At 39.0% G+C, this 27,276-nt stretch overlaps 1 protein-coding gene across 5 annotated transcripts; it reads right to left on the bottom strand.

Moving 5' to 3' along the window:
- Nucleotides 1-975: 975 nt before the first annotated feature.
- LOC148867724 (protein SEMI-ROLLED LEAF 2-like) lies at nt 976-12,752 on the bottom strand. Of its 5 annotated transcripts, none has more exons than XM_088977185.1 (20): nt 12,384-12,752; nt 11,762-11,899; nt 10,776-10,850; nt 10,565-10,680; nt 9,990-10,104; nt 9,228-9,356; nt 9,060-9,107; nt 7,826-8,016; nt 7,485-7,681; nt 5,613-5,896; nt 5,350-5,499; nt 4,819-5,223; nt 4,509-4,658; nt 3,623-3,701; nt 3,422-3,546; nt 2,774-2,965; nt 2,515-2,652; nt 2,016-2,144; nt 1,564-1,770; nt 976-1,432 (listed from the first exon to the last, which is right to left on the bottom strand). In XM_088977185.1, the coding sequence occupies exons 2-20, from the start codon at nt 11,894-11,896 to the stop codon at nt 1,319-1,321; spliced, it is 2,979 nt and encodes a 992-aa protein (XP_088833311.1). In that variant the 5' UTR covers nt 11,897-11,899; nt 12,384-12,752; the 3' UTR covers nt 976-1,318. The 5 variants fall into 5 exon arrangements, with proteins under 5 accessions (XP_088833311.1, XP_088833310.1, XP_088833312.1 ...); XM_088977184.1 differs by having other exon boundaries at nt 12,230-12,713; XM_088977186.1 differs by having other exon boundaries at nt 12,166-12,406.
- Between the last annotated feature and the right edge of the window lie 14,524 nt (nt 12,753-27,276).

Raw genomic sequence — 27,276 nt, forward strand, 5'->3', positions numbered from 1 at the left:
AACTAGACAACTGAAAATAGACTTATATGAACCCAAAAATCAACTTCCCATAAAACTGCGTAAGCTCGAAAGCGGCTCGCTCGGTCAACACAGTGCTATCATCTCAGAAGCTCTCCCAAACGGATTCACTCTAAAAGTTAAAACTGCTTGGTGTTCAACGATGCTAATATCCACGTCAAGGCTGTGGAAATAGTTGTGTAGAGAAGAGTCTTCCTAGATGGAATCGAAATTTGCTCCTCACGGAACGCATCTCGCAACCACCTCGTAGCCTCATCCCATCGTGTAATGGGGAATGGGGTACATATCCTGAATAACACAAAATATGGAAGATGTTCTAGATGTGCGGCTGAGACGCGCTGCGACGGTGTGAAAAACGCCACAGATCCGGACTCTACTAGACCGGCTTGAAAATCTTTGGTCAATTCTGTGACTCAGAATAAAAGATTCTAAAGCGACGGTTTTCTTACTGGGCTGTACAACCTCATGCTGGCGTTGGCAGGGAAGATATTAACAAGGAAATGGGGATTTGATTAAACAGAGAATGAGAGAATACCTGCTTGAAGGTGGTCCAATTCAATCCAAACAATTGGTATCATAATAAGTTTTTGTCTTTTTTTTTTTTTTTCTTTTTTGAAGCTTAATAAATTCTTATCTGAGTATATATTAAGTTAAAGACAAATAAATAAAATTATCAGTTTGCCTCCTATAAAACTAAAATGGATGGTTATGGCTGGTAGCTTGGTGCATGGATTAAGAGATATGAAGTAAACCATGTAAACTCTTCAGCTTGCCATACACGTGGCGTGGATAACCGAGATGAATCCACCCACAACCCAACCATTCACGCAAATGTCTTGACAGTAGAATGAATGGTTTAAACAACGCTACTGTTGTGATTTGAAACAACCACCCGTTGAATGAAAACTTCCGATTCATGACTGAGCTGCCACATCATATTAGAGAGAGAGAGAGAGAGACTAGTAAATATCTATTCACTCACAAGAAGATAAGAGTATACAAGGTTCACCACTGGGAGCACAACCCTCAGTCCTAACTACAATCCTAATCACTGCCTATGACTATCTATACATGTTAGAAAACATCAACAACCATGCACACACATGAGAAAGAGCAATTAACACCTATTCACTCGCAACAAGATAAGAGTACACAAAGTAAACACCTGGGAATCTGTCCCTACAATCCTAATCACTACCTATGACTATACATGTTAGAAGACATTGACAGACATGCATACACATGAGAGAGAGAGAGAGAGAGAGAGAGAGAGAGAGAGAGAGAGAGATGGGTTCCTTCCCTAGCACCCAGCAGCTTTGAGGAAGTTGTCAAATGGGCTGGCAGGAGGCAACCTCATGGACAGCCACTGTTCAGTTGACAGGACACCTTGAACAGGGCCGCTCTCATTGGTTATCTGCAGGAACAAGGAGACCAGTGCAACAAAAGCAAAGTTAGGGAAAATAAGGTGCTATAGCCTTATTGTGGTCACTAAAGAGCTGTTCTGATATTAGTCCAATATATATCTTGCCTAATAGAGTTGCAAACCTTTCTGATGGTTGACTGCCCATCCGCAGAAAAAGTGGATGGCATCTTGTCACTGGCTCTTACTGCACTTGCCTCATAAGCCAACCAATTAGACAGCTTCTTCCTTGTTCCTGTACCAAGGGCCTCACACTGGCTTGCCATGGCGCTGTATGGAAGGGGTGAGGTTGACACAGTTGCCCCAACCACCTGGCCAGCTACTTCAAGTGCCTGATAGCACAACCCGCATGATAAGAGTTTATAATAAAAACACATAAAAAAACATGTCATACCAAGACCAACATACAGTCAATGTGCATGTAACTCGTTGAAGTGCATACACACTTATTTGGGCATATGCTATATAGTACAGTTGGTGGTCCAATCTGGATACTAAACACCTAAAGCATTGATATTTGTACAGATAACTTTGCATATCAACGTATCTGTAATAGGAGATAGGATGAGAAAGTTACCGATTCAAGAAGCTGTCCAACACTGATAATATGAGACAGGGATGGAGAAGCAGGAACTTTGGGTTTGACAGGGAAGCCATTGGAAGAATCGCTTGTTACATCATCTTCACTTGAATTTGTTGGTAATCCCTGCAAAATTAATAGTACCTGTCAATGCTTTGTTTTTTTCCAACATTTTATTACTATTGTAAGTGCCACATGTCCAGGTGCCAAGAGGTGTCCAACATGTCAATCCCCAAAATTCCCAACACAGAAAAAAGCTATATAAGAAATGTAAAAATAACTTAGAAACGGGAACAAAAATAGACTTAATTCCATTCCTGATCTCTAAAAAAGAAGTTAACTTCAAAGAATTGTATATAACAAAGCATCAGGTAATTTGAGAAACAAATGATATTTTCAAGATAGTACCGACATGCAAGACACCTCATTTAAGGCTCTAGGACATTGTATAAAAAGGTTCTAAGCGAGCCAAAACACCAATCATAAAATAGCATACCCCATCTGAGTGTGACTCCTTTCTAAGACCAATCATCTGAAAGTGGCGCAAGCAAAGTGCAGAGTGCGGAGCAAACATTAGTGCATCATCAGGAGTGAAGGCTTCTGACAGGTGCTTGGCCAAGTCATGTGTGTCCATCTTGCGGAACATAAAGCAACAAATTAACACTGCAGTTCACTAGTGGCAACAAAAATGCGTGTACATGCAAATACACTGAATAAAAATCTTCAATAAACCAGTTTCTCAGTAAAATGGCTACCTCAGTGACATTAGAAAGGCTTCCTACTAAGATGTCCAGTATGATCCTGTCAGATTCACAGGATACCTCCCTCAGCTCAGAGAGTGTGGCCATAGCAACTTGGCAATCACTGGCTGATCCACATTCTCTCATATCTGCCTGAGGCCTTATGTACAATTGTGAGTCATTGCCAATGCTCAAGAATGGATCAACCTGATTTTATAAGAAAGATTCAATCAATTGAATACAAGCACAATGGTGAAGCATATTAAATCATAAGCATGTGAACCAAGGTCGCCAAAAATATGATATTTGGGGATACAAGCTAGTGTGATATGAAATAAATAGGTGAGAAATGAATACAAGAATAAACAAAATGTTTTGGTTCAGAAATTTTCCTTGGCTATGTGCCCAACAAAGGACCGATCATCTATAGTTCTACTCATAATACTGGGCCAATCACAATACATCAATTCATATGTGGGTGATTGCAATTTTGTCCATAGTTTTCATCCTCACAAGGGACTAAAATGATGTAGCAGCAGGTATTAATAGGCCCAATGCTGTATTTTTTACAAGGTGAACCAAATAGGATTCAGAGTCTGCCTGACATTCATGGTTCCGATTGGAAAGCAAAACAAACATATCACAGCAGAGAGGGGAACTTACAACATTGGAAATTGATGATTTGAGCAGATCATTCAGATCAGAAATATGATAAATCTTGGCTGCAAACATCAACATGGCTGTTGCTAGTGTAAAAAGTGATCTCTGGCATGACGGTGGGAGCATCCCTGCCAAGTTGACACTCAACATTAGCATGTAAGCACTAAATTTCAACTAATCATACAAGACTATCAATTATTGTACCATTATGAGGATCCAGGGATATATTTCTCAGAGAAAGAGGAAGCTGAAAGAATCGGACAGCAACGCTGTGATTAGGGTTCTGCATTGTCACAAGTTAGAAAATGTTAATAATGAGACCTCACGTGAAAAAGGACAGGTTCAGATACCTGAACTGTCTAGTATGAAAGATTCAATAGCTCTATTATAAAATTCCACAAAGCATTTACCAATAGAATATTCTTTTATAGTCATTTACTAAAAGAATATGTCAAATTATTATAAGTGAAAGCCTCTCTAAAGTTTATTGAAATTACCATTGTGCCAAATGATTATATAATTGGTAACTGTTAAATTTATTGGATAATAAAAGAATGCTTCATGTACAAGCATGCCAAAAATCCGTTAGTAGGCTAGCAATATCACCTAACCCATACTTCTACTAGTCACATCATACACCACCAGTCTCCAAAATAACTGAACCCTATTTATTCCTTGTTTGGATAGGACATCTACTAAGGTGTTTGCTGATCTAGTTATCCTTCCCTCTCCAAAGCATTATACATACATGCATACAGGCATATGCATGATAGTGAAGAAAGAAAGAAAGAAAAACATGTATCAACTATAACAGGTAAGTACATCCAGAATCAAACTAAGACCAGAAGAGTCTCTAATGATCCCTCCAATACCTGATGGACCTAGGTTGCTCCAGGTGCAGCCATCAAAGTTTAGTTTGATTAGATTAATACTAGGCATTATAACTTAGAAGAGGAAGCCACCCATTGCCAATTTCTTACATTGTCATCCATAGAGAATGGTTCAAAAACCTTCAAGGTTTTAATCCAATGCACTACCCTTACATAATTGATTCTGCATGTGAATGTAAAGTGTCTTAGTGAAGTCTCACCTTAAGGCGTGATGAGATAAGTGTCAGGCAGAAGGAATGGGCCAAAGCTTCAAAGTTTGATGGCAAATTATCTGGAAGATTGGCTTGTATCCAAAATGCAGAAAGCAACTGTGTTGTTTGGTCTTCACTTAATTTCACAATATTTGGTTCCTGAATGAGTTAAATATAATAATATATAGGAAATTTGTAAGCAGAAGGGCGTAGTGTTAAAACTTCACTATGCAAAAAATAGGAAGAGATGCATCAAATTTCACCATGTTAAATTCCCATGAGAAAGATATAACTAATGCAACATGACTGAAATGCTTACTGTCTCAGGTGAGCAAGCTGACCCAGATGTCCTGTAACAATTTAGCTTGTAAAAGTTTGGTGAGTTTTTGCGGGCCCACCCATGTTTCCACTCTTCTTCACTAGTTTCTCTATCCCTGGAATCTTCCTGAGTATTATTCCTGTGCTTTTCTGATCTTGTGCCACCCTTTTCCCTGCGAAGCTTTTCAAGTAAAGCAGTAGCTGAGGCCAATGCAGATGCAGTTTTGGACTGCCACCTCCTTGATTCATACATATATACACATTGTAAAGAAGCTAATTCGTGTCTGGGATGGTTGAATGTTGGGACGAGGAGAGATGCGAAAATTTGGTGAGCTCCAACACGTACTTCGGTATCTGGATGCACCATGGTTTTTAAAAGTTGGAGGAGAAGTGCATCTGGGAAGGCCTATAGATAAACAAACAAAAAACATTAAAAAAGAGTATTGCAGTCAAAAGGAAGAGAATCATAGTGGATGCAGCAAGAACAAGATTGCAAGAATGAATTTGGAAGAGAACAAAACTCATCTCTCACCTGCTGTGATTGCAAGGGGGCAAATGCTAAAGATATTATATGAGCTAGAATCAGCAGTGATCCAATGGTGGCCCTTGCCACAACTCCCACAGATGGAAGCTTCTCCAGTGCTATTCCCATAATGTCAAACAGTGGCTGAGCATCACCAATCTAATTGAAGCTAACTGAAATTAGGTTAATTGTTCTAACAAAAACTATAAATAAGTAGACTTTAAAAACCTTATAAGAATAAACTTCATGCAATAAAGAACCGTCTGCCTTACTCCTTTGGCAATTTCTAGTAAGCATTCTTCAATAGAGTTTTGAAGTGAAATATTCAAATTTGCCCCTTCCTGTCCAACCAATTCAGCCTTAGCTTGCAGACCTTTCCTTAGATGCCTGCACAGGTCACTGACAATTCCAATTTCGGAAACTATGGCTCGTCTTCTGAATTGTCGAGCCAAAGCAGCAGCAATCTGAATAATATAAGATTTGACCCGGGGATCATGTGCAATCTTCTTGTGGTCCAGATGCCGGATGACAGAAGCTAGAATCAATTGCTCACTTCCTGAAAGCAGGGCAAAAGAAAATATAGACAAAAACATAAAGATCATCTTGGTCCTTCAAAAATCTTCTGTATTGGAAAATTAAATGAATCAGTTCAATCAAGATCACAAGCAGTACCTTTTTAAAGAAAAAAATAAAAGGAAACAAATAAAGTAATAGCCTTTTTGAGTACAAAGACATCAGGGTCTACGACATGTTACAAAAGAACAAACTGGACAACTTTTTATGCACTACTTACCGATCTGGTGTACTTTATTCACTAGAAAAATTTTGGATTTAAGAGGCCAGGGAGTAAGTGAAATGTTACTACCACAAAAGGATACTTTATAATTTAAAGTTCTAAGATTAAGGCAACATGTAAACAGTCCAATTTTAGTAAAAAAAATTGAATGAGGATAAGTATATCATAAATTAATGGCCAAGAGATAAATAAACACAGTTTGTAAATATCATAAGCAGGACCTGTAAATTGGCTGACTTGGGACAGGTTGTATGGAGTAGAATAACTAGTTTTGTGCAACAAGACATGTCAACTTTTTTATTGACAGTGCAAGACAAGCTACACTATGTTGGATATATTTTGTTGGGAAACCAAGGCCTGAATTACAGAAATTGAGAGTATAATTACAGTTTGAGTACATCTAATAGGATACAACTATCAATGAGCTGACTAGTTCCACTGGTTTTGCAAACCAATCCTATACATAACTTTGTAATTCATGAGCCAACTGGAAACTCCAGTTAAGCTCATTTAGGCAAATGAGCCTAACGGGCCATTTGACAACAACTGAAGTTGCTGAACCAAAAAGCTTATTGCTTTATTTTCTAATGAATTAAGTTTTGAGGAGGTTATGAGCTCCTTAATGGGAAAATATGAAGTCGGGAAGATTATCATACCCTTGAATATTTTATTATTTAATCATTTTATCCACTAAAAGACAAAGCAACAAGTTGTTCAGTTCAGCAAAACCAAACAGCCCCTAAGCCAAGCAAGGGTAGGCAATGGCTGCTTAAAGCTTTAGCTCTTATTTGTGTTTGACTCACTGGCTCTAATCAAGCAAACACACATTATAGGTTTATATTAGTTACATACTGCACACTCACGCAGATACAATAATATGATTAGTGAGTCAAGGCTAGGCAATCTAAACCCAAGTCTATGAAAATCCTTCCAAGACAATCTAGAGCCTTACCCTAGTCTAACAAACTTGAGTCATGTTCTAAAAAGCTCATACAGTGAAACCCAAGGTGCAATATAACATAGTCCAATAGGTTGTAAGATCAAGCAAAGTGGAAAGTGGGAAACATTAGAGTAGCCCAGTAGATAGCAGGATCAGGATAGCTCAATCCTTTGAGATTTGTTTGGGGTCAACATTCATGACCAGGTGATGGGTCGAATGGTGCTACCACCCGGGTCAACAACGGGTTGAAAACACTGGTGTAAATATGTACTATTAATAACTTAAGCAGCATGGCATGAAAAAACATAAAAGGAAAATCATGGAGCTTAGTGACAACACAGCAATAGTAATATCAGTAAAGTTTCTTGCAGACTGAAAAGAAAAAAGGATTGGAATGGCACCAATTACCTGAATTTTCTGCAAAGTAGCACATATCAGATATAACCACCATGGATAACCCCTGGTGAGGAACCCAATTTCTTTTAGTGTCAAAGTAATAGAACATTGGATCCAGTATACGGCGCATTGTTGTACTCTCCTTGGCCAATTCAACCATTTTCTGAATACAAATCTGTGCCCAGATTTTGGGTGTCTCAATCTCTTCTCTATAGAGAAATATCAATGTATTAGCCACAAACCAATAAGCTATTTATTCTACATGAACAAAGAAGAGGTACAAGAAATAAACATTACAGAATAAGACATAGGTTCCAATTCTAGGGGTCTTAGTATTGGATCTCATTCACCACCTTGTCAATAGTGATAAATCCTTTTTTTCTGGCCGTGCCCTGATCATTGTGTGGCTTGAGTTTAGATCACTACCAACTCTTGCTTCACATCTAACTACTTCATCAACCCAGTTATGATGTGGCTCCCCTCTTTCAGAGTCACCCTCAAGATACATATCTGGGTCATAGTTATCCAATGCTAAATGCACAATCTGCATAAAATAAAGATCTATAAATCAAAAGCAGCCAATAATCTTTCACAAAATACACCTAACATTTAAAGTTGTCCTTAAAATGAAAACATAAATCGACATATAGCATTGTCAGACTCCATGAGATATTTGTATGAACCATCTCAATTGGCTGACTTATAAAGGCCTAAAAACTGCCATTGCTTCTATGTGCAAGACATAAATTAAAGTATCAACAGCATGGCCTCAACAAACCTGAAATTCTAGCAATTACATACACTGTTTTATGCATGTCCATGACAATTCTGAGGAATAATTATGTAAGTAGTGCAATAAATTTACTCGGTAAGCACGATAGAGCTTGAAAAGGTTCTTTGTATGTCTTGTCCTCTCTTCTTTTAATAGTAATACAATCATACACCATTTATCAAAAAAAAGTACCTGGTAAGCATGATCAACAATATAATTTGAAATATGGCAAACTCAGTTGTCTAAATAAAAGTGCTTTAGTATTTCTGACATGTCAACACAAGATAGTTTCTGCACAAAGTTACAAAGTGAAGGACCCTGGTCGCATTGCCTATAAAAACTGCTTACTAGAAATTAGTTTAATAGTTCTTTTTTTTATGAATAAGCATATTTTATTAAAAAAGAGATAAAAGATACAACTGATTAGGGAGAGGCATGAGCTGCAACCTCTCCCAACAGACTAAAAAGAACAACAAATTACAACTCTGCCCAATACAAATGTTCCCTATTAGCTCCTTGCTTGGCTAAGCTGTCAACCATAGCATTAACTGATCTCCCCACCCATTGTATTCTTACAGATATTCCTGGTCAGCCATTTGAACTTTTCAGTTCATTTTTTGTAACACCAAATTGCATTCTCCGGGTTCTGCAACCACCCCATCACCACCTTAGAGTCACCTTCTATTAATAGCCATTTGAAATTAGTTTAATAGTGCCCAACATAAACATTCACCAAAAGGGGGAAAATACTATGCAAACATAATTAAAAAGTCAGGAATAGATCCACTTAATAGAGGTGTTACAATAGTACCCACCTCATCAAAATCAGCAAAAATATGTGAAAATTCTCCCATAAACCACACCTGCAATGAGAGACCAATCTACTCAGTTGGAATCACCAAGATATACAGTTAAGACCTGAAAGTACTGTCTAAAAAGATCCCTCTGCAGCCACCAAACTAATGATGATGAGAAACAAATACCATAGCTGAAAGGCACTGCAAGCTTGATGCTCGCAAACATTGCTTGCTTTGTTCCTCCCCAGAATCATGAGCCACAGAACACACTTTATGAACCAAACCTTCAATATTGTGCGTGTAGGTACCATCTGCCTGTTAATGCATGCAATAAAAATAAAGCCAAGTTATCACATGATAAAATGTTTCTAGAATAGAAAAGATGGAAATAGATGTACAAGTATGCAAGAAGATTTGAGAAGGAAGCCACAACGATAGTTCATTTAATAAATAAATTTAAGGATAATGAAATTTACGAATCTATCATATATATTCATGTGTATAAGATGGATAGAAATTAGAAAGAGAGGTCCACTCTAAATCAACACAGTATGTGCATTAGTTAGGAATTATGATTGGCACTATACTCTTACATGTCCTTGTCCAATTAAAATAATTGAAGAAAAGTCATTGATTGTCATGCATCAACCCATCAGAAAGGTTAAAGGTCATAATGCCAGATAAATCACCACAGAGGGGAAGGCATAGAGTGGAAGGTCATAAACATGTAGACCAGAAAAATAATTATTTATGGGGATATGACAAGAGACATATGTGGCATTCTAGAATTGATAATAATAGGTGTCTCCATGATTTACAAGAAATGTCAGTAAAATTAACCCAAATTTATCAGAATCTAGAAAATATCAGTAAGATACTTCCAGAACTCCTCAAAAACAAAAGTAAAAAATATATATAATTAAAGCATAATGGATGTAGTAAACTTACCTGATTGTAAATGAATCTAGTCAAGGTTTGGCATCCAAGAATGCACACTGCATCTTTCTTCGTGTGATCCAAAAGTTCAATAATGACATTCAGTATGTTGAGAGCAAAGTATGCCCTAAGAACAACAGCAATAACAAAAGTAAAACTGGCATGGTCCAAAAGATTTACAACTAAACTGTGCATCTAAAGTTCTAAGTATAAAGTAAACACAACATAATAACCTACTGGCTAGTGGCAACTGGAAAAAAGGTTAATACAGCTACCAAGAAGAAACAGTTAGGTAAAAGAGAAAGAACTGAGAAAAGAATCCTCTCTAATCACAGGTATAAGAAAACATGAAAAATTATATTTGTAATGGAAGTTTCATAAAAAATGTAGATCCAGTTACCATTTAAGGAATATAAAATTTTATGATGAAAATAAGATTGGATATAGTTTAAGCTGGTTTTATCATGAACCTAGCAGGGGAAAAATAGATCTAGTTTCATTAAACCAGTTATAACTAATATATTCAGCTTCAGCAACGGAAATCTAGGGTAAAACATGACAAGAAACAAGAAATTCATTGGACTTACATTTGCTCCTTACACATGCAAAGCAATTTGTTGAAGGCCTCTGTGATTATATTAACAATTTTGATGTGCTCAGATCGCAGTTCCTTGTAGATCCTTTGTTCCAGATACTTTGCAATCTACAGAAATTTAAACGCGAGGAAAATGACCTCGAGTTGATTGAAGTTACTATTTCTTCTTAAGAAGAAACAAGAAAAAAAAATGCAATCAGTACCTTGGGGATACGGAAAGGGTTCCTAGCAGCATATTCACATAACTTGACAATTTTTCTTTCATTTGGAGGACCATCCTGAAAAATCAAGATAACCTCGTTATACTAGAAGTTGATAAGAAAAATAAAACTAGTAAACAAATCAATAGCAAAAGTACCAGTTTAAGCTAGTAAATAAGGCAAATAACATAAATGCTTGTTGAGTTTTAACTCCAAGGAGGATATTGCCACTTCCAGTTGACTTAATGGTTAATCCAAGTTAACAAGTCAATTGAAAGTTTCACAGCCATATTGAATCATCCCTTCATACTGTTTGCCTACCTTAAGACGAAAAAAGAAACAAAGTAAGAACAAAAAAACAGATAGACTGGCTTGAAAAGGGGAATGGAAGTTGTACCAAGATCGTGTTTGACAGATAGAATTTAAGTCTAAAGATAGATGACAAACCTATTTCATACATGGAATGAACCGACCAGTGTGCCATGAAAAACAAATTTTGATCAAAGAAGGGCAAGGAGAGAAACATACATAACCAGGACAAGCTTTTTGGGTAACTATTCTATGGGTAGGAAACACCTTGCTCCACTGAAGCATGAAGCAATGAATGATGATAATGTTTATGACTTTATGACAAGATATTGGAAAGTTTACCACATGAATCCCCAACTAGTAAGTAGAATAGCACATTTCACTATTTATCTCAGTACCATACTGTGTTATGTTTAAATTTTGCTTACCTGTTAAGTGAACATATATGGTCTACACCGGGAATAAAACACACAAAAAAGGAATGAAAAAAAAAAAAAACACAAAAATGTTTGCAAGATAGCTGAGCAGGAAAATGAAGATGCATCTCACACCGCATGATCAGATACAATACTAGCTACTAAACCTATGAATAACCAAGGCAAAACATATTACGTAACAAATGAAAATTTGGTTGAAGTGCTGAACCAGAGGTAAGAAGTGTGAAGTTGGCGGAGCCTTACAACGGACTTGGGGAAGATCTCAGCAAGCAGCTTCTTGTAACGCTTAACTGGTTGTCGAGATCTCGATCTCAAAGCAGGGCAGCACACGCACATGTTCCCACATACTGGAAGAACTCTCCTGGAAATAAAACCCATCCCCTGTAGAGCAAAATAATGAGAAAGAGATGACAGTTGACAATGAAAAATCTTCTCTTCAGACCTCCACAGCTCGAGCATAGAAGCCCAACAAAATGTGTTCAAGCTAAGCCACCAACAACCGAAAGGGGAAATTAAAAACTAAAGAACGTGAAAAACCAGACTGAACCGAAGAAGACTTTAAAAGAATGGCGATAGAAAAACAAAAAATAAAAATAAAGAAAGAAGGAAAAGACAAATGTCCAGATAAAATTGTCTGCAAAACTAACCAGAGAGACGCGTAAAAGGCAGAAGCGCGTCTCTCTTACACAAGTAGGAGGCAAGAGAACATACTCTGCTCTGTAGAAGAAGATTTGAGGTGGAGAAAATCAAAAATCTCCCTCCAGATTACAATGCTTTGCTTCTGCAACGTGAATCAGAAGCATTGATCGAGGGAGAGAGACAATAAAAAACTATCGAGAAGAACAACTCGGTCACGTGACTATACCCAAAAGAAACCTGCTTTTTGTCAGAACTCGGGAACACTGAACCTCGACTTTTTAAGCTGAAAAAATGCTTTAATCATGGCGGATTCCAATTTTCGATTAAAATCCCTTAATTTGATTTTCTTGCTTCAGTGCGGTCAATCAGAAAGGAGTAAAATGGAGGGAAGTGGGAAGTTCAATAATGTGTAGTAAGCTAACATGCTTTGGGATAAAACAATAATTTGAGGGAGAATCTCTTTGTTGGGTTTTCAAGGATCAAACAAAAAAAATTCATTTTGGGGTTCCCAGATCATACTTTCAGTCATTGATGAATGTGGGTTGTCTGGTTTTCTATCTATCCCATTTGACTGGTAACGATAAATAAATAAACCAGACAACCACTCTGATCCACTGGAAGATAATTGTGTTATGGCAGTTAGTTGGTCCAACCACCAACAACTTCCCGGTTCAGATTGAAATGGGTCAAAATGGTTCTTGGTAGTAGGCAAAGTTAAATATCGCTGTATCGATATTAAAAATCATATATATTCTAAGGGTTTTCCAAACATCTATCAGAACTTATAATACGATATGATACATTTGATACAGGATATATTGTATTAAAATTTTAATTTTTAATTTATAGGAAGTCGGTTGCCCTCTTTAAGACCTATGTGTTTGGACTTTGGAGGCACCGAAAAAATTTCTGGCCTCAAATTCAAAAAAAAAATTGAAATAAAAACACAAATTAGACAAAATAATGTATATGTCCAAGGTTTTTAAAACTAATCCAGACAATAAATTGGTCAGGGGTCCGGTTCCTGAGTCAAACAGTCCAATCGTTCAAATCGAACGGTCGGCCCGTTCTGACAAAAAAGCAAAAAAAATTAAAAATATAAAAAATGGTCAAAACCATTGAATGGTTCAAATGGTTTGAACAGTTCAACCGCCCAGGTCAACAATTTGCTGACCAAATCAACACTTTTTGGCAAAAATCCGGTTTTAGGAAAAAATGGAACCAATCACCTGACCAGTTCCCGATTTTTCCGGTCCGACTCAGTTTTAAAAACCATGTATATATCACATGTAATATATAATTATACATTATTATTTTATTGATATCATACTTGTTTATATAGATGTACATGCCATATCACAATCTTATCATTCCACCCAAATGATCAAACCACTAACCCATGACCCAAAGGCAAAAACGATTCAACCAATCGGATTTTAAAACACTGATAACAACAAATCAACAATTTATGGGTCCTCATTGATGTTTGATCTGTCTTGAACCGGTCCAACCTGCTGCCACCGCATCAATCCAGCGAGCTTCCATGGAGTGGACCACATGTTCTTATTATATGCACAGCTCCAATGGTAAAGATGTGGGACGAGTCTTTGCACTCAACAACTGACGAAAGTAGTGAAAGCGACCAGAATTGATTTCCAGGCATTGTTTGATCAGAAGCAACCTAATTTCTCAAACAAGTCATATTTGCTTGATCAGACCACATGAGCGGTGTGGTGTTTGGGGAACATTGTACGTTTGATTTAGCTTATTGTTATTATATTTTTATCCATTAAATTTCTATTCTCTTATCCTCTTAATGCAAATATCAACGTATCTGCTATGCAATTTGAGAAAAGGAATATTAAAATAATGGTAGCAGGAGTGGTATCATCCACCAATCAAGGAACTATATTTAATTTAGCTTTTTTATCTTAGAGTTTTTTTTGGGAGAAGTATAGAAAGATTCAATGCAGATTTTTGAATTCCACTGCAAAGTTATAAACATTCAAAATGCCACAAATGCACGTTTTATACATTAATGCCCCGGTGAATTGACATCAATTCTAAGCTGCCCAATTGTACTTTAAACCTAAAAATTCTGACCATAAACTAAACCCTCCCATTTTTTTAATACTCATGGCTTGTTTTAAGCCTTTTTTACATTTAGTTCTCATTCTACTCATTATTTATACAAAACTTAAATCCCCTTTATCAGGATTTCACAAAAGGTTGCCCTACCCATACCGTAGACAAAGGGGCTGTTTATTATTGACATTTCAAGTACAAAAGCCACCACATCATTATTTATACAAAATGACTGCTCTCAATTTAATTAGCAAATTATTAAAAGAAAATAGGGTAATTATTTGTTTTACTATTTGAATGAATATATACATTTTTCTTGAAAAAAAAAATCAAACGCAATCAATATGATGAAGCTGCAAGGTGCCAATCAGCTAGTTTGGTAATGTCTCTCGGTGGTCATAGCAGAGATTTAGGATCGAATCCCACATGCACCTAGGTTGAGGCATGGGTTCTGATGAGGGCAAATTTGGCCCTCCAGTGAAATTGTGACACGTGGCACCTCGTGACAACTAGGTAAACACCCAACCAACAAATTTACGAAGTTGGTGACCCACCGGGCACCAGTCTAGCCGGCTTGGCGCGACGCGCGACCTACGCGCAGCCTGACGCGCAGCCCGCGTGAACTGCGCGCGGCCTGGCGTGCGGCCTGCGCGACCTAGCCGACCTGGACCAGCCTAGCACATGATCCGGCCAAGCCGCCCATAAGACGCCCACCGACAAACCTAGCCTAGACACTGACCCGCCAACTGACACAGGCGCCAACCTGATGACCTGGCCCAGACACTGACCCGCCGACTGACATAGGCGCCAACCTGACGACCTGGCCCAGACACCGACCCGCCAACTAACGCAGGCGCCCCCTGACAACCCGACCCAGGCGCCAACCTGGCCGCTTGACACAAGCGCCAGCCTGACGATCTCGAGGAGTTCACCACCGTACCCCGGTTCTGACAGGATGTGACGAGTCTTACCATTTGGAGGCTTTTCACCCACCTAACCCGTGAGGACTCCGGTATATAAAGACCTCACCCCCCAAAGAAGAGGATGATGGGAAAAAAAAAGGGAAGTAACCCCTGCTCTCTAGCTCTCTCATATTATCTTCAAATAAGAGTGCTAACTTAAGCGTCGGAGAGCCCCCGCCGGGAAAATACCCCCAGGACCTCTAATTCAGTTCTCACAAGTCCCTCATCTCCCGCTGCCTACAAAGAGGAGGAAAAGATGGAATTCTCGCAGGTCCCTCAGCTCCCGCCACCTACAAAGAGGAGGAAAAGATGGAATTCTCGCAGGTCCCTCAGCTCCCACTACCCACAAAGGAAAGAAGACCACCTCATGCTGAGGGCAATCGGATTGCGCCGCACCAGGGAGCTCCACCATTCTCCAAGTCACCGGCCACCTAGTAGGGAGTTCGCCACCAGGTAGCTCTCCACCAGGCAGTTCACCACCGAGCAACTCTCCGCCAGGCAGTTCGCCACCGAGCAGTTCACCACTGGGCAGTTCTCCACCGAGCAGCTTGCCACCGGGTAGTTCGCCACCAGGCAGTTCGCCACCAGGCAGCTCGCCACCAGGCATCTTGCCACCAGGCAGTTCGCCACCAAATAGTTCGCCACTGGGCAGTTCGCCACCAGGCAATTCGCCCTCAGGCAGTTCTCCACCAAACAGTTCGCCAGTAGGCAGTTCACCACCAAGTAGCTTATCACTAAGGCATGCCACCACTGGATCAAATGGCGAGGTACTTAGCCAAAAAATTTTACATTACAAAACATTGGTACATTGCCGAAAATGGTTACATCAGGTTCTATTTTCATCGTGTGGCCGTTCAAAAACTAAAAAAGTAAATAAATAAAGGATGAAGCTTGCACACGCATCCCAAGCTTGTGCCACCATGTGTTATAGAATGAACTAGTGAGCTCCCCAGTGATCCAAATCAACTCGATTGTCAGTCGACTCAGTCTAATTAGTCGATCTCATACAAATGCAAAGGCATGTTCAGCCCAACAATAAATACATCGATATATACAAGGTTTTGGCCGCATTTGACATTCCTTATTTTAAAGACTTATCTTAAAATTCTATTATTTATAAGAACATTTTAACTGTAAAAAAAATAAATCCCTAAAATAAGGACTGCCAAATGGAGTCTCAATGTTTTGAAATTTGAGATGACAGAATGTCACAGGTGATTCCTTCGCCGCGCCATCAAGCACCTACAGTGAGCCATCCAAGTGCCAACCGCGTGCTTTCATGGTGTCAACATGTGTGTCATGGGTGAGCTTTGCTTGTATTTTGTAAGGGGGACCGCCAATGGCATTATTGTAATTACTTAGTATGCTTTTCCATCATTTTGATGTTTCCTATTGTCACTCCCCCAAAAGCTTAACGTACTCTTTGAGGGGAGGTAGGTAGTCGAGTGAGCTCATAAGCGTGTAAAGGTTAAGCACGAGATCCCCTCGACACTGTACTGTGTGCTTGTGCTTATCACTGATTAATGCAATACAAATAGCCTTTTGCTAATTCGTGTGCCATCTTGTTGCCTTTGTGTGTGTGTTTGCTTTGTTTCGTAGGCTTACTCGCCCATTTCGAGTGTCGCACGGGCCCCAACGATTACGCCCGTGATAGTTGGTATCAGAGCAGGTGCTCCTACAAATACTCTGGACCGTCTTCGTCCCTACATCAACCCAATGAAGAGCAATCGGGGCGTTTCCGATGACACACCACATGGGCGGATTCAAGGCCACGACACTGACAAAGCTCCACTTGACGAACCTACCAAGACACAAGCCCCAAAGGGGCATACAACCAAAGCTAGCAAGCGCGACAAATCAGTCGACCAACTAGCTATCGTGGACATGCGCCTCCTACGTTGCGAGGTGACTGTGGGAGAAACCCGAGATCAGGTTGATGAACTCCACCTCAACCTAGAGACGGTTGAGAATGCAGTGGTGGAACTAGAAGGACGTTTCAATGGCGCCTTCAGAGACATGCACACCACCATACAGAATTCGGGAGCTGGGCCTACCCAAAGCAGCCTACAGGGATTGCTAGACAGATTCCAAGCGCAATTGGATGAGATGAGAGATGAGATGACTCTCCTAAAGAGGGCAGTGGCCAACACACCAAGCACTCCCTCCACCCTAGCTTCCATGAACATCAAGATCCAAGAGCCAACACCTTACTCGGGTGCTCGGGATGCTAGGGAGCTTGACAACTTCTTGTGGCAATTGGAGCAATATTTCTCTACCACTGGCATCATTGACAACCAAACTCAGGTACATACAACTGCTATGTATTTGACTGATATCGCAATGTTATGGTGGCGTAGGTGTTGCCAAGACATTGAACGTGGAACCCGTACCATCGACACTTGGGTTGGATTCAAGCGTGAGATCAAGCGGCAGTTCTACCCAGAAAATGTGGAGTACTTGGCGCGCCGAAGAATGAAGAATCTCAGACATCAAGAATCACTACATGACTATGTCAAGGAGTTTTCGGCCTTGACGCTGGAGATCACTGACATGTCAGACAAGGATCTTCTGTTCAATTTTATGGACGGCCTCAGACCATGGGCTGAGCTCGAACTCCAGTGACGTGGGGTTGAGGACCTCGCCACCGCCATGGCCATAGCTGAACAGCTTGTTGATCTGAGAACACCTAAGGAAGATGTGCAAAGACCATCCAGCCCAGGTACCATGAGTTTGAGTGGGGGAGATCCACAATCAATCCCTACAAAGGAGAAGCCAGTGCCCGCGGACAAGCCCTACACTTACCAACAAGGGAAGAAACCACAAGGAGGCCCAAGCTACCAGGGCCACCAATCCTCTAGGAGACCTCCTCCTGCGCCGTGTTACCTTTGCAACGGGAAGCATTGGACGAGTGATTGTCCAACCCGAAAGAAAATAACTGCCTTCATCGCCAAACTCAGTGATAGTGAAGAGAGCGATGAGGAGAAACCCACAGCGGCACCCAGAGTAGGCGCCCTCCAACTCATCAATGCCATGGTCAAGAAAGAGGCCACATCAAAGCGGCCCACCAAAGCCCACAAGGGGCTGAGTTATGTAGACATCACCCTCGGCGGGAGGCCGACCCAAGCCTTGGTGGACACTGGGGCCACCCATAACTTCATTTCGCTTGCGGAGGCAAAGCGACTCGGCTTGACCACCACCAAACAAACTGGGTGGGTCAAGGCTGTCAACTCCGGGGCCAAAGCAGTAGAGGGCACGACCCGTGGAGTAGAACTCTGAGTTGGACCATGGAAATGACCCATCAATCTATCTGTGGTTCCCTTGGATGATTTTCAGGTGGTTCTTGGAGTGGAGTTCCTCAAGCAGGCGGAAGCAGCACTTATGCCACACATCAACAGTTTGCTTATTCTGGACGAACACTCCCCTTGCATGGTTCCTGTCTCGCCAGCCTTGCAGATACATGGGAAGCAACTTTCAGCCTTGCAGTTGTACCAAGAAACTATCAACCATGAAGACAGCTCTGCGTCAACAAGGAAGAACCCCTGTCAAGTACCTCACATCGACACTGGAACTGGTTGGGAAGACGTCACCAGGAAGAAGTCACCCCCAAGATAGTTCCATTTTCAGCGCCAACACCAATGTCAGCGCCCAAGTCAACACCAGCAGCAACATCAGCTTCAACACCAACCACATCAGCAGAAGTCGACTTCGCAGCAGAAGCCGCAAGTGCCCGCAACTGGTGGGCCCAACAGAAGAAGACCCAAGGCCGTGTCAAACCTTGCCCACATCTACTACCACAACCACCGGGGAGAGCGAGTGCCACCCAAGCCATCTAGGGACCACATTCACATCATCCCTAAGGCTAGTTCCCGTAGTAGCCCTGTGAGATACCCCTGGGGAAAATGCATGGGAATCCACACCTTAATAATCCAAAACACCATTTTGATCCTTACCTGGCCCAAACCTACCCCTTAGCCAAGCAGGACCAGCCACTAACATACCTTGAGGCTGCCAGGAAAGGACTTAGCCATAGGAAACCCCAACAGAATGAGCCAACCCGACCATGCCACCAAAATATACACCTCGACCTTGGACGACAGCCGGTTCGGGGAGCAGCAGAATAACCCTCCTTCCGCAACAGTGACTCTAAGCGACCAGCCGAAGCCGATCTCCGAGGACGTAGATCGAATTGAGTGGGGGAGAATGTCACAGATGACTCCTTCGTCGCGCCATCAAGCACCTACAGTGAGCCATCCGAGTGCCAACCGCGTGCTTTCATGGTGTCAACATGTGTGTCATGGGTGGGCTTTGCTTGTATTTTGTAAGGGGGACCGCCAATGGCGTTATTGTAATTACTTAGTATGTTTTTCCATCATTTTGATGTTTCCTATTGTCACTCCCCCAAAAGCTTAACGTACTCTTTGAGGGGAGGTAGGTAGTCGAGTGAGCTCATAAGCGTGTAAAGGTTAAGCACGAGATCCCCTCGACACTGTACTGTGTGCTTGTGCTTACCACTGATTAATGCAATACAAATAGCTTTTTGCTAATTCGTGTGCCATCTTGTTGCCTTTGTGTGTGTTTGCTTTGTTTCGTAGGCTTACTCGCCCATTTCGAATGCCGCACGGGCCCCAACGATTACCCCCGTGACAAGAAGCATCCATCTCATACTGGTTAGAAAAAAAAAATAAATAAAGCATCAATTGGACACCTTTTTTCCCTTTTCCCAAAAGAATGGAAGAAAAGAAGGTAGACCCCATTTTTACACCTGGTAACCAGGAGGGTGGGCCATTGGAATTGGGGGGACCTTGTGATCCGACACATCATTTCCTCTCCACCTGTAAAGCTTCAGCTAAAGGGAACTCTGCACATGCTGCAGATGAAAGGCAAAAAAAAAGAGCACTTTTCTGGCATCTCCTTGATATTGAAAATTTGAAACTTAAGCCCTCTCTACTCATTTTGAAAGTAAGAATGCAAATTTCAAACTTCTGTTCAAGAGCACTTTATTTCTTCTCTTGTTTTTCACGTTAGGAAGGAAATTTCAAAAGGATTAGGAAAAACCAGTTTAGTGGCAGCAATTTATACAAAAAGAAATTAAGTCTACAGTGCGAGATCCAAGATGTGGATGAAGTGAATTGAGGGCCACCCATCTCACCCATGTGAGCAATTCAAAGGATGGGCCCCCACCCCACATCTAATGGGCTTGGATTGGCCGTGCAAATGCTCCTTCACATGGGAAGAGACATGATAAGGTGGTTATAATTTATAAAGCTTAGGCCTAGAAAGGGTTATAATAATAATGCAAATGCAAAAGGTGGTATTGCTTGTGAGTTGTGACTATCAGTCGTTTATTTCCCGCCATAGTTATAGTGAATCAACTGAAAGAATATTTTATTGCTGCCTTGCTGGATGGGCCGTGGGCGTTGAAGCAGTTGAAGTGCACATGGCGATTCACCCGTAACATTATGCCCACATGTCAATTACATTTAATGCGAGTTTCTTCCAAAAGAGACATCTCACCATCACGGGGCCTCGTGAAGGTAGGCCCCACGTGTAACGTGACGAAGTTGTTAGTGTGTTTGATGAAAATCTTGAAAAATAAATAAAAAATCACACTTTTCATGAAGAAGGGCTCCTTTGACACATCTTTTTGAGAAGATTTTCTAGTAGTTATGACTATGAAAAGAAGTATTGAGTTTTGCATGAATATGTGAATATTCCGAAGCTAATTTGGTAGTATCACGTCTTTTGTTTTCATGCGAGAATAAAATATGAAAAACATGAAAAATTTTATTTGGAGCTTCTCGTGTCTTTTTTATGCTCTGGCTTTTGATGGCTATATCTTCCATGAATCAAATGGGAAAAAGACATGTAAATAGCCGAAAGATTGCACAGAAAGATGCACCAAACAGATCTAAAGTTATTTTGGGTAATTTCTCTAAACATGTTCAATCCAAGGTTTTTAAAACCAGATCAAACATGGAATTGTTATAGGTCTGGTTCCTGGGTCGAACGACCTGATCATCTGATCCAATTCCCATTCTAACAAAAAACAAGAACAAAAAAAAAAAAAAAAAACGGCCAAAAACTGTTATCCAAGTCAACAATTTATTGGCCAAAAAGCAATTTTGGGGTAAAACAGAACCGATCAAGTGACTGGTTTCCAGTTTTTCCAATCTTATCCGATTTTCAAAACATTGGTTCAATCAATGCTGCTCAATCAACATTGAAGTTCTCCCCTAAGTGCCTGCTTGTAGGGTTTTCACCTAGACGCAGTGGTTTCCTACTTTGCAAGGTCTCACATAAAAAGCCTAGAAGTTATGTTTGATGAAAAACCCGGAAAGTCCTAGTACGCCTATTAAGCTAAGCAATCAACTTTCTGATGAATTTAGGGCTCGTTTGACACGTCTTTTTGGAAAGATCTTCTGGTAGCTCGACAGTAAAAAGATGCATTAAGCTTTTGAATGAAGATTTGAGCAACCTGAAGCTAGTTGGGCAGTATCATGTTATTTTGTATCTTTCCGTGCGAGAATAAAATGCAAAAGACGTGAAAAGCTTCATTTGAAACATCACAAAATCAGCCCAAAATGGACTTCTCATGTCTTTTTGATACTTTAACTTTTGATGACTAAATCTTTCACAAACCAAATAGGAATAGACCGAAATTCAATTTGCGCAGTTTATAAACAATCGAAAGACCAGGCGAAAAGACATGCCAAAACATCTCGCTCATGAGAGCTTTTACATAGCATCTTCTTATTTTGCAAGATGAGGCTCACATGGAAAGCTTGGAAAGTTTAGCAGCTATGTTTGCTGAAAACCCCGAAAAGCCTAAATACATCTTAATTCAGATAAGAAATTGATTTTCCAATGAAGCTAATAGTTTTAGTGACTTCCTTAAACTGTTTAATCGACCCAACTTAATCAAAAGTGAAACTCTCACAAACAGGCTTTTAGTAGCTTCAAAGCGGTTCAGCGAACACAGTTCTATAAAAGGTGAAGCCATCCCAAACAGGCTCCAAGAGAATCATCACACTTTAGTATGAGGCTACAAAGATCAACGAGTGAGACTCGTCACTGTAAGCACTTAAGCAGTTCTATCTAAAAGTTTAAAACAGAATTTATATCCAAGGCCCACTCTTAGTCAGGTTTGGACAGGAATTTAGGCCAATAGGCACAAGCCCAGAACGAAAGCATTAGGTCGACTTTTTTTTCGGGCAGGATTTGAGATTTAAAAAAAAAATGTCAAATTCAAACATGAATCTGACCTGATGATATTTTATTTAATAAAATATATTTCATATAATAAAATAATATATGTTTTTTTCGTTCATCTTCACTATTCTCAAGCTATAGTAAAATCTTTTAGTATTATTCGGTTTGAGGTCATTAATATAAATAAATCAATTTTTTTATTAAATAAAAAAGTCTTTTTTTCTCAATCTTTTTTAGGCCCAAGCTTTAGACTTTACATAAGGGTTGGGTTCAAACTCAAAATCAAGGTCCAATGGTCTGGCCAAATTTGGGCTCGGACTTGATTGTATTCTATTGATATAGAAGCAAAGCTTAGCCCAACCCATGAATAGATCTAATTGAGACAAGGCTTAAATGATGATGATGATTGAATACAATCATAGTTGAATATGATCCAAACCTACCCAATTACAGCCATAGTCTAAGGTGCTTGGAATCCCCACTTCCAATTGTGTTCAATGTAATGGGATTCTCTCCAAACAATAACCCTGTACAACGTATAAACATGAAAATCTCACCATATGTTGGGAACATCTCTCCATAAATTTAAAATAAATGTATAAAAAATATTTTCAATATACAGTTAAATGCTATAAAATTTTTGCTTGGATATCCACACATTTAACTCCATCTTCCCCATCATTCTCACTCTCTCTAATAGCCTTTGTAAGAATATAATATACTTGGCATATGATAAGCCAAGACAATAGTATGATTGGGGACCTTAGGGCCAAGAATGTAGCACACAGCCGGGTCCAACATGTTCTTCCAAGTTCCAATAATGGTGGTACCCCTTTTGAACACACAGTCCCAGACATTATTCCTTCAACATGACATGTTCGATGTTTAAAAATCTGAAATAAATAATCTTGAAAAGCTGGAATACCAACTGAAATTCCGGCTTTCTCATGAGAATCCTCTCTGCGATTCTCAAAATATATTCCAAATATTCTATTCAAAAAATTCCTTTAGAGGTAGGGTGTCAATTGGACTGGATTTGGTCCAACCCAATCCAGTCCAATGTAAATCCATTATAAATGGATCAGTTTCTATCCAATCCAATAAATATTTTGGACCATTTTGGATTGATCCAATTCAATGTCTGGACCATCCAATCTATTCAAATTTGTTTTAATTTAGATTAGTTTTAATCCAAACCCAGTCCATTGACACCTATATTCTTATATTTTATCAATGGACCAGATATTAGCTCAATCCAATCCAATCCAATATAATTCATTATGGATGGACCATGTCCAATCCAATCCAATAAATACTTTGGACCATCAAATCTGGATTGGTCCAATTCAATATGTCTTATTAGTCTGTCCAATCTGTCGAAATTGATTTTGGATTGGAGGGGATCCATTGACACTCCTAGTTAGAGGCTTAGACAACCTAAAAATTCTACTCCAAATAAAAACAGGAACAAATTTGTTTTGGTATCAAAATTTTTTATTTTATTTTTGTAAACCATAATATTGTTCCATTAAAGCAGAATCACTGTGAAGGGATAGGAGATTTCATGAAGATTTGTCCGGTAGGGTTAGGAGGAGTGCTCTTGATCCTATCCACGGTGAATGGCCAACCATCCTATTTAGACCCTGTTTGATACAGCTTCTGTGTAGAGATGACTTGGATGGCAACAGTGATGGTTGGAGCACTTATGTTTTTTAAAAGCTACCTACCTACATTAGCTTGTCTTATTTCTCGCATCTGGAACTGGAAGACAATGATATGCTTTTCAGATTTTCATCAAATGCAGCTTGTAGTAGGAGTGCAACTTGGGCAGGCCCAGTCCAAGTTCGAACCGGCCTAATCGAAAATTTTACATGGATTAGGTTTGGATTTTCGGTCTTTGGGTTGGGCTCAGGCCTAAGAAGTCGAGCTTTTTTATTTTTCGGGCTGGGTTTGGATTTAGCCCTTAAGTAGCCTGAATTTGGCTCAAGCCTGGACCAACTATATACATCCATACATACATATGTATATGTATATAAATTTTGCATACATACATTCATTGACCAACCCGAGTCCAATCCAAATGCATAAAATTACAATATAGGCTGGGCTTAGATTGGAAATGTTGGACTTTACCTCAAACTCAAGCCTTAAACCCAAATTTTAGAATTGGGTCTGAATTGACTAAAAACCCAATCCAACCTGCTCAACTTGCACTGCTAGCTTCTAGTGTTCTCGTGTGGAGCTAAATTTAAAATGTCAGAAGTTACAACCCTAAATCCCTCTTAAAAAGGCATTTCATGGGAAGTTTGAATGTAATAGTCACATTCATTCAGCCGCACATTGAGAATAGTGGTTATAATTTACATCGTCGATATATTCCTAATGTATATGATTACCAACAATGTATTAATTATAGTCAGCAGATTCAGACTCCTTCGTGGGGCCATGGTGGCATCTCCCAGCTGTACGCAAGGGTTTCAACCAGTATCATCCGGACTGATCGTTGTCATGTCAGCAATATGGTGAACCCTTTTAATAATTTAATGGATAATGCCGTCTATACTATCAGCTTTTATAATTAGTGACATCAGCGCCTCATAAGCGAGCGCCTCACAAGTTAAACACATTCCAACCGTGTATTGAGAATTCATAATTAATTGATTATGTCCGTGAGGTCAGAGATTCCATGAAGCTTTGAGGGCTGAGGAGTGAGGTACCATCAACAGTATCAGACCATTACAAGTCAATTTGAGCAGATTTCCTTTACTCATGTCTACATGGAAGAAGGCAGCAGATATGGGCCGGGAATGAGACACAGGAAAATGAAACCAATAACGAGTCGGGATCTACTCACAAACCAAAAAGTGTACCAAACACGTTCCAACTATGACTGTTAATGGGCCAGGTCCAGTTGGCATGCCCAAACCATTTTGTCTCGATTAATAATTGGGTCAGTTTGTTATCGGATGCCTCAAATCGGTTTACATTTGGATCCAATTTTTTATTTTATATTATATATATATTTTATCATATTTTATGTTTGAAATGATATATTTGATAAATAATAAATAAGATAACAAAACATATAATTTATTAATATACAGATAACTTAGTAATCTTTTATCGTTTTTACTAAGGTTATATTATCAAATTTTAAATTTTATGTTATTCTTTAAATAAACAATATAGTTTTCAGTATAATCGAGCCTATCGGGTCTGGACCCAATAGACCCAACTAATAACTAGGATAGTTCTGGGTCTATGATTTTGTCCCATCAATAATTGGTTAGGAACCGGTTCTACCTAGACCCGACCTAGACCTAACCCATTGACAGCCCTACTAATCTCAATTGTTTGCACTCTTATCAGTACAAGATAGCTTATGCATTTCATAAATAAAAAATCAATTACATCACAAATTGCGCAGAAACCTTTTAGCCATCTAGATATCAATTTGGTTTAGGTTTGGTCATTTTCCTTTGCCAAACATAAGTAAATTAGAATCAAAACATCCTCCTAGGGAATATCTTTATGTATACATAATTATATTTTATATTCATAAAACAATATTTTCTGATAATAAAATAATACTTTTTATTAGATTCAAATCTTAATTGGATCTGATGGCATTAAATCCACATCCAATCCAATTATTAATTGGATGTAAGTTCTAACATTCAAATTTGTGATAATCATATCAAAGTCTAATCGGGCATCAGACTTTCAAACTCTAATGACAACCCCAGTGGATAGGGCCCAAGCTAAGCAAGCAACCCCTAATCTCAATGAGGAAGTTATATATATATATATATATATATATATATAGAGAGAGAGAATAGACTAAAATTAAATAAATTTTTTAATTTTAAAAAAATTTATAGTTTTATATTTAAGATAGGTAAGCTTGCCCCTATCCTAGGCACAAACAAATATTATTATGCTTGAGGTGTGGGCTAGGTTGGGTCAAACAACCTTAAAAATTGTTAATACCCCATCAAAATTTGGTTTGAGATCTTTTATTTAATTATTTTATTAAGTAATTAGTAATAATTTATTATTTTTATTAAAAATTATTAATATAACTAATCCAAAGTACTAAATTATTTTTTAACAAATTACTCTTTATTGAAAAGATCATGTACGAGAAACTGGTGACAACATAAACCTACATAAGTTATTATTTTTCTTAAGAACGGTGACCGGAAATGAATAATAAGAAAAAAAAAAAAAAACCAAAGAAGAAAGCCCAAAGGTTCACGTAGATATTTGAATCCCATGAAAAAGGAATTGTAATTAGGGATTCCTTAGGCTCAGTTTGGAAGGGGTACAAATACAAATATGTACAATGCAAATGCATACAAAATAATATAAAATACAAGGTTTTGCACTCTACAAATTTGTATTTGTACTCTTTCCAAACTGAGCCTCAGGCTGTATTTGGTTGCAATGAAAATAAATTTGCACTGATGCAAAACTATGATAGTGCAAATGATTTGAGTGTAAATTCTGATATATTTTTGTTTTAAATTTTAACTTATTTTGTTTAATTGTAATACAAATGAAATAAATTAAGAAATGAAGCAGATTAAAGTAGAACCCAAAACAAAATTAAACAAGAATTTGCATTATTTCTATTTGCACTCATGCATTTGTATTAGTGCAAATAAAATTGCACTGCAATCAAACACAAACTTATGTATTAATTGCTTGCAATTGGGATACCCATGGGTTTGGGGTGATCAAATACTCTTTCCTAACATTGCATGCATATGTTCCATATAATCGGCCGGGTGATGATAGTGTTTCATTTATATATAATAAGATTTCTCTTTATGTGTTTTTGGAACTAATGATAATATTACT

Source organism: Nelumbo lutea, chromosome 3 (assembly GCF_056320005.1).
Source record: "Nelumbo lutea isolate HS-2025 chromosome 3, American lotus-T2T, whole genome shotgun sequence".
Classification (NCBI taxonomy): domain Eukaryota; kingdom Viridiplantae; phylum Streptophyta; class Magnoliopsida; order Proteales; family Nelumbonaceae; genus Nelumbo; species Nelumbo lutea.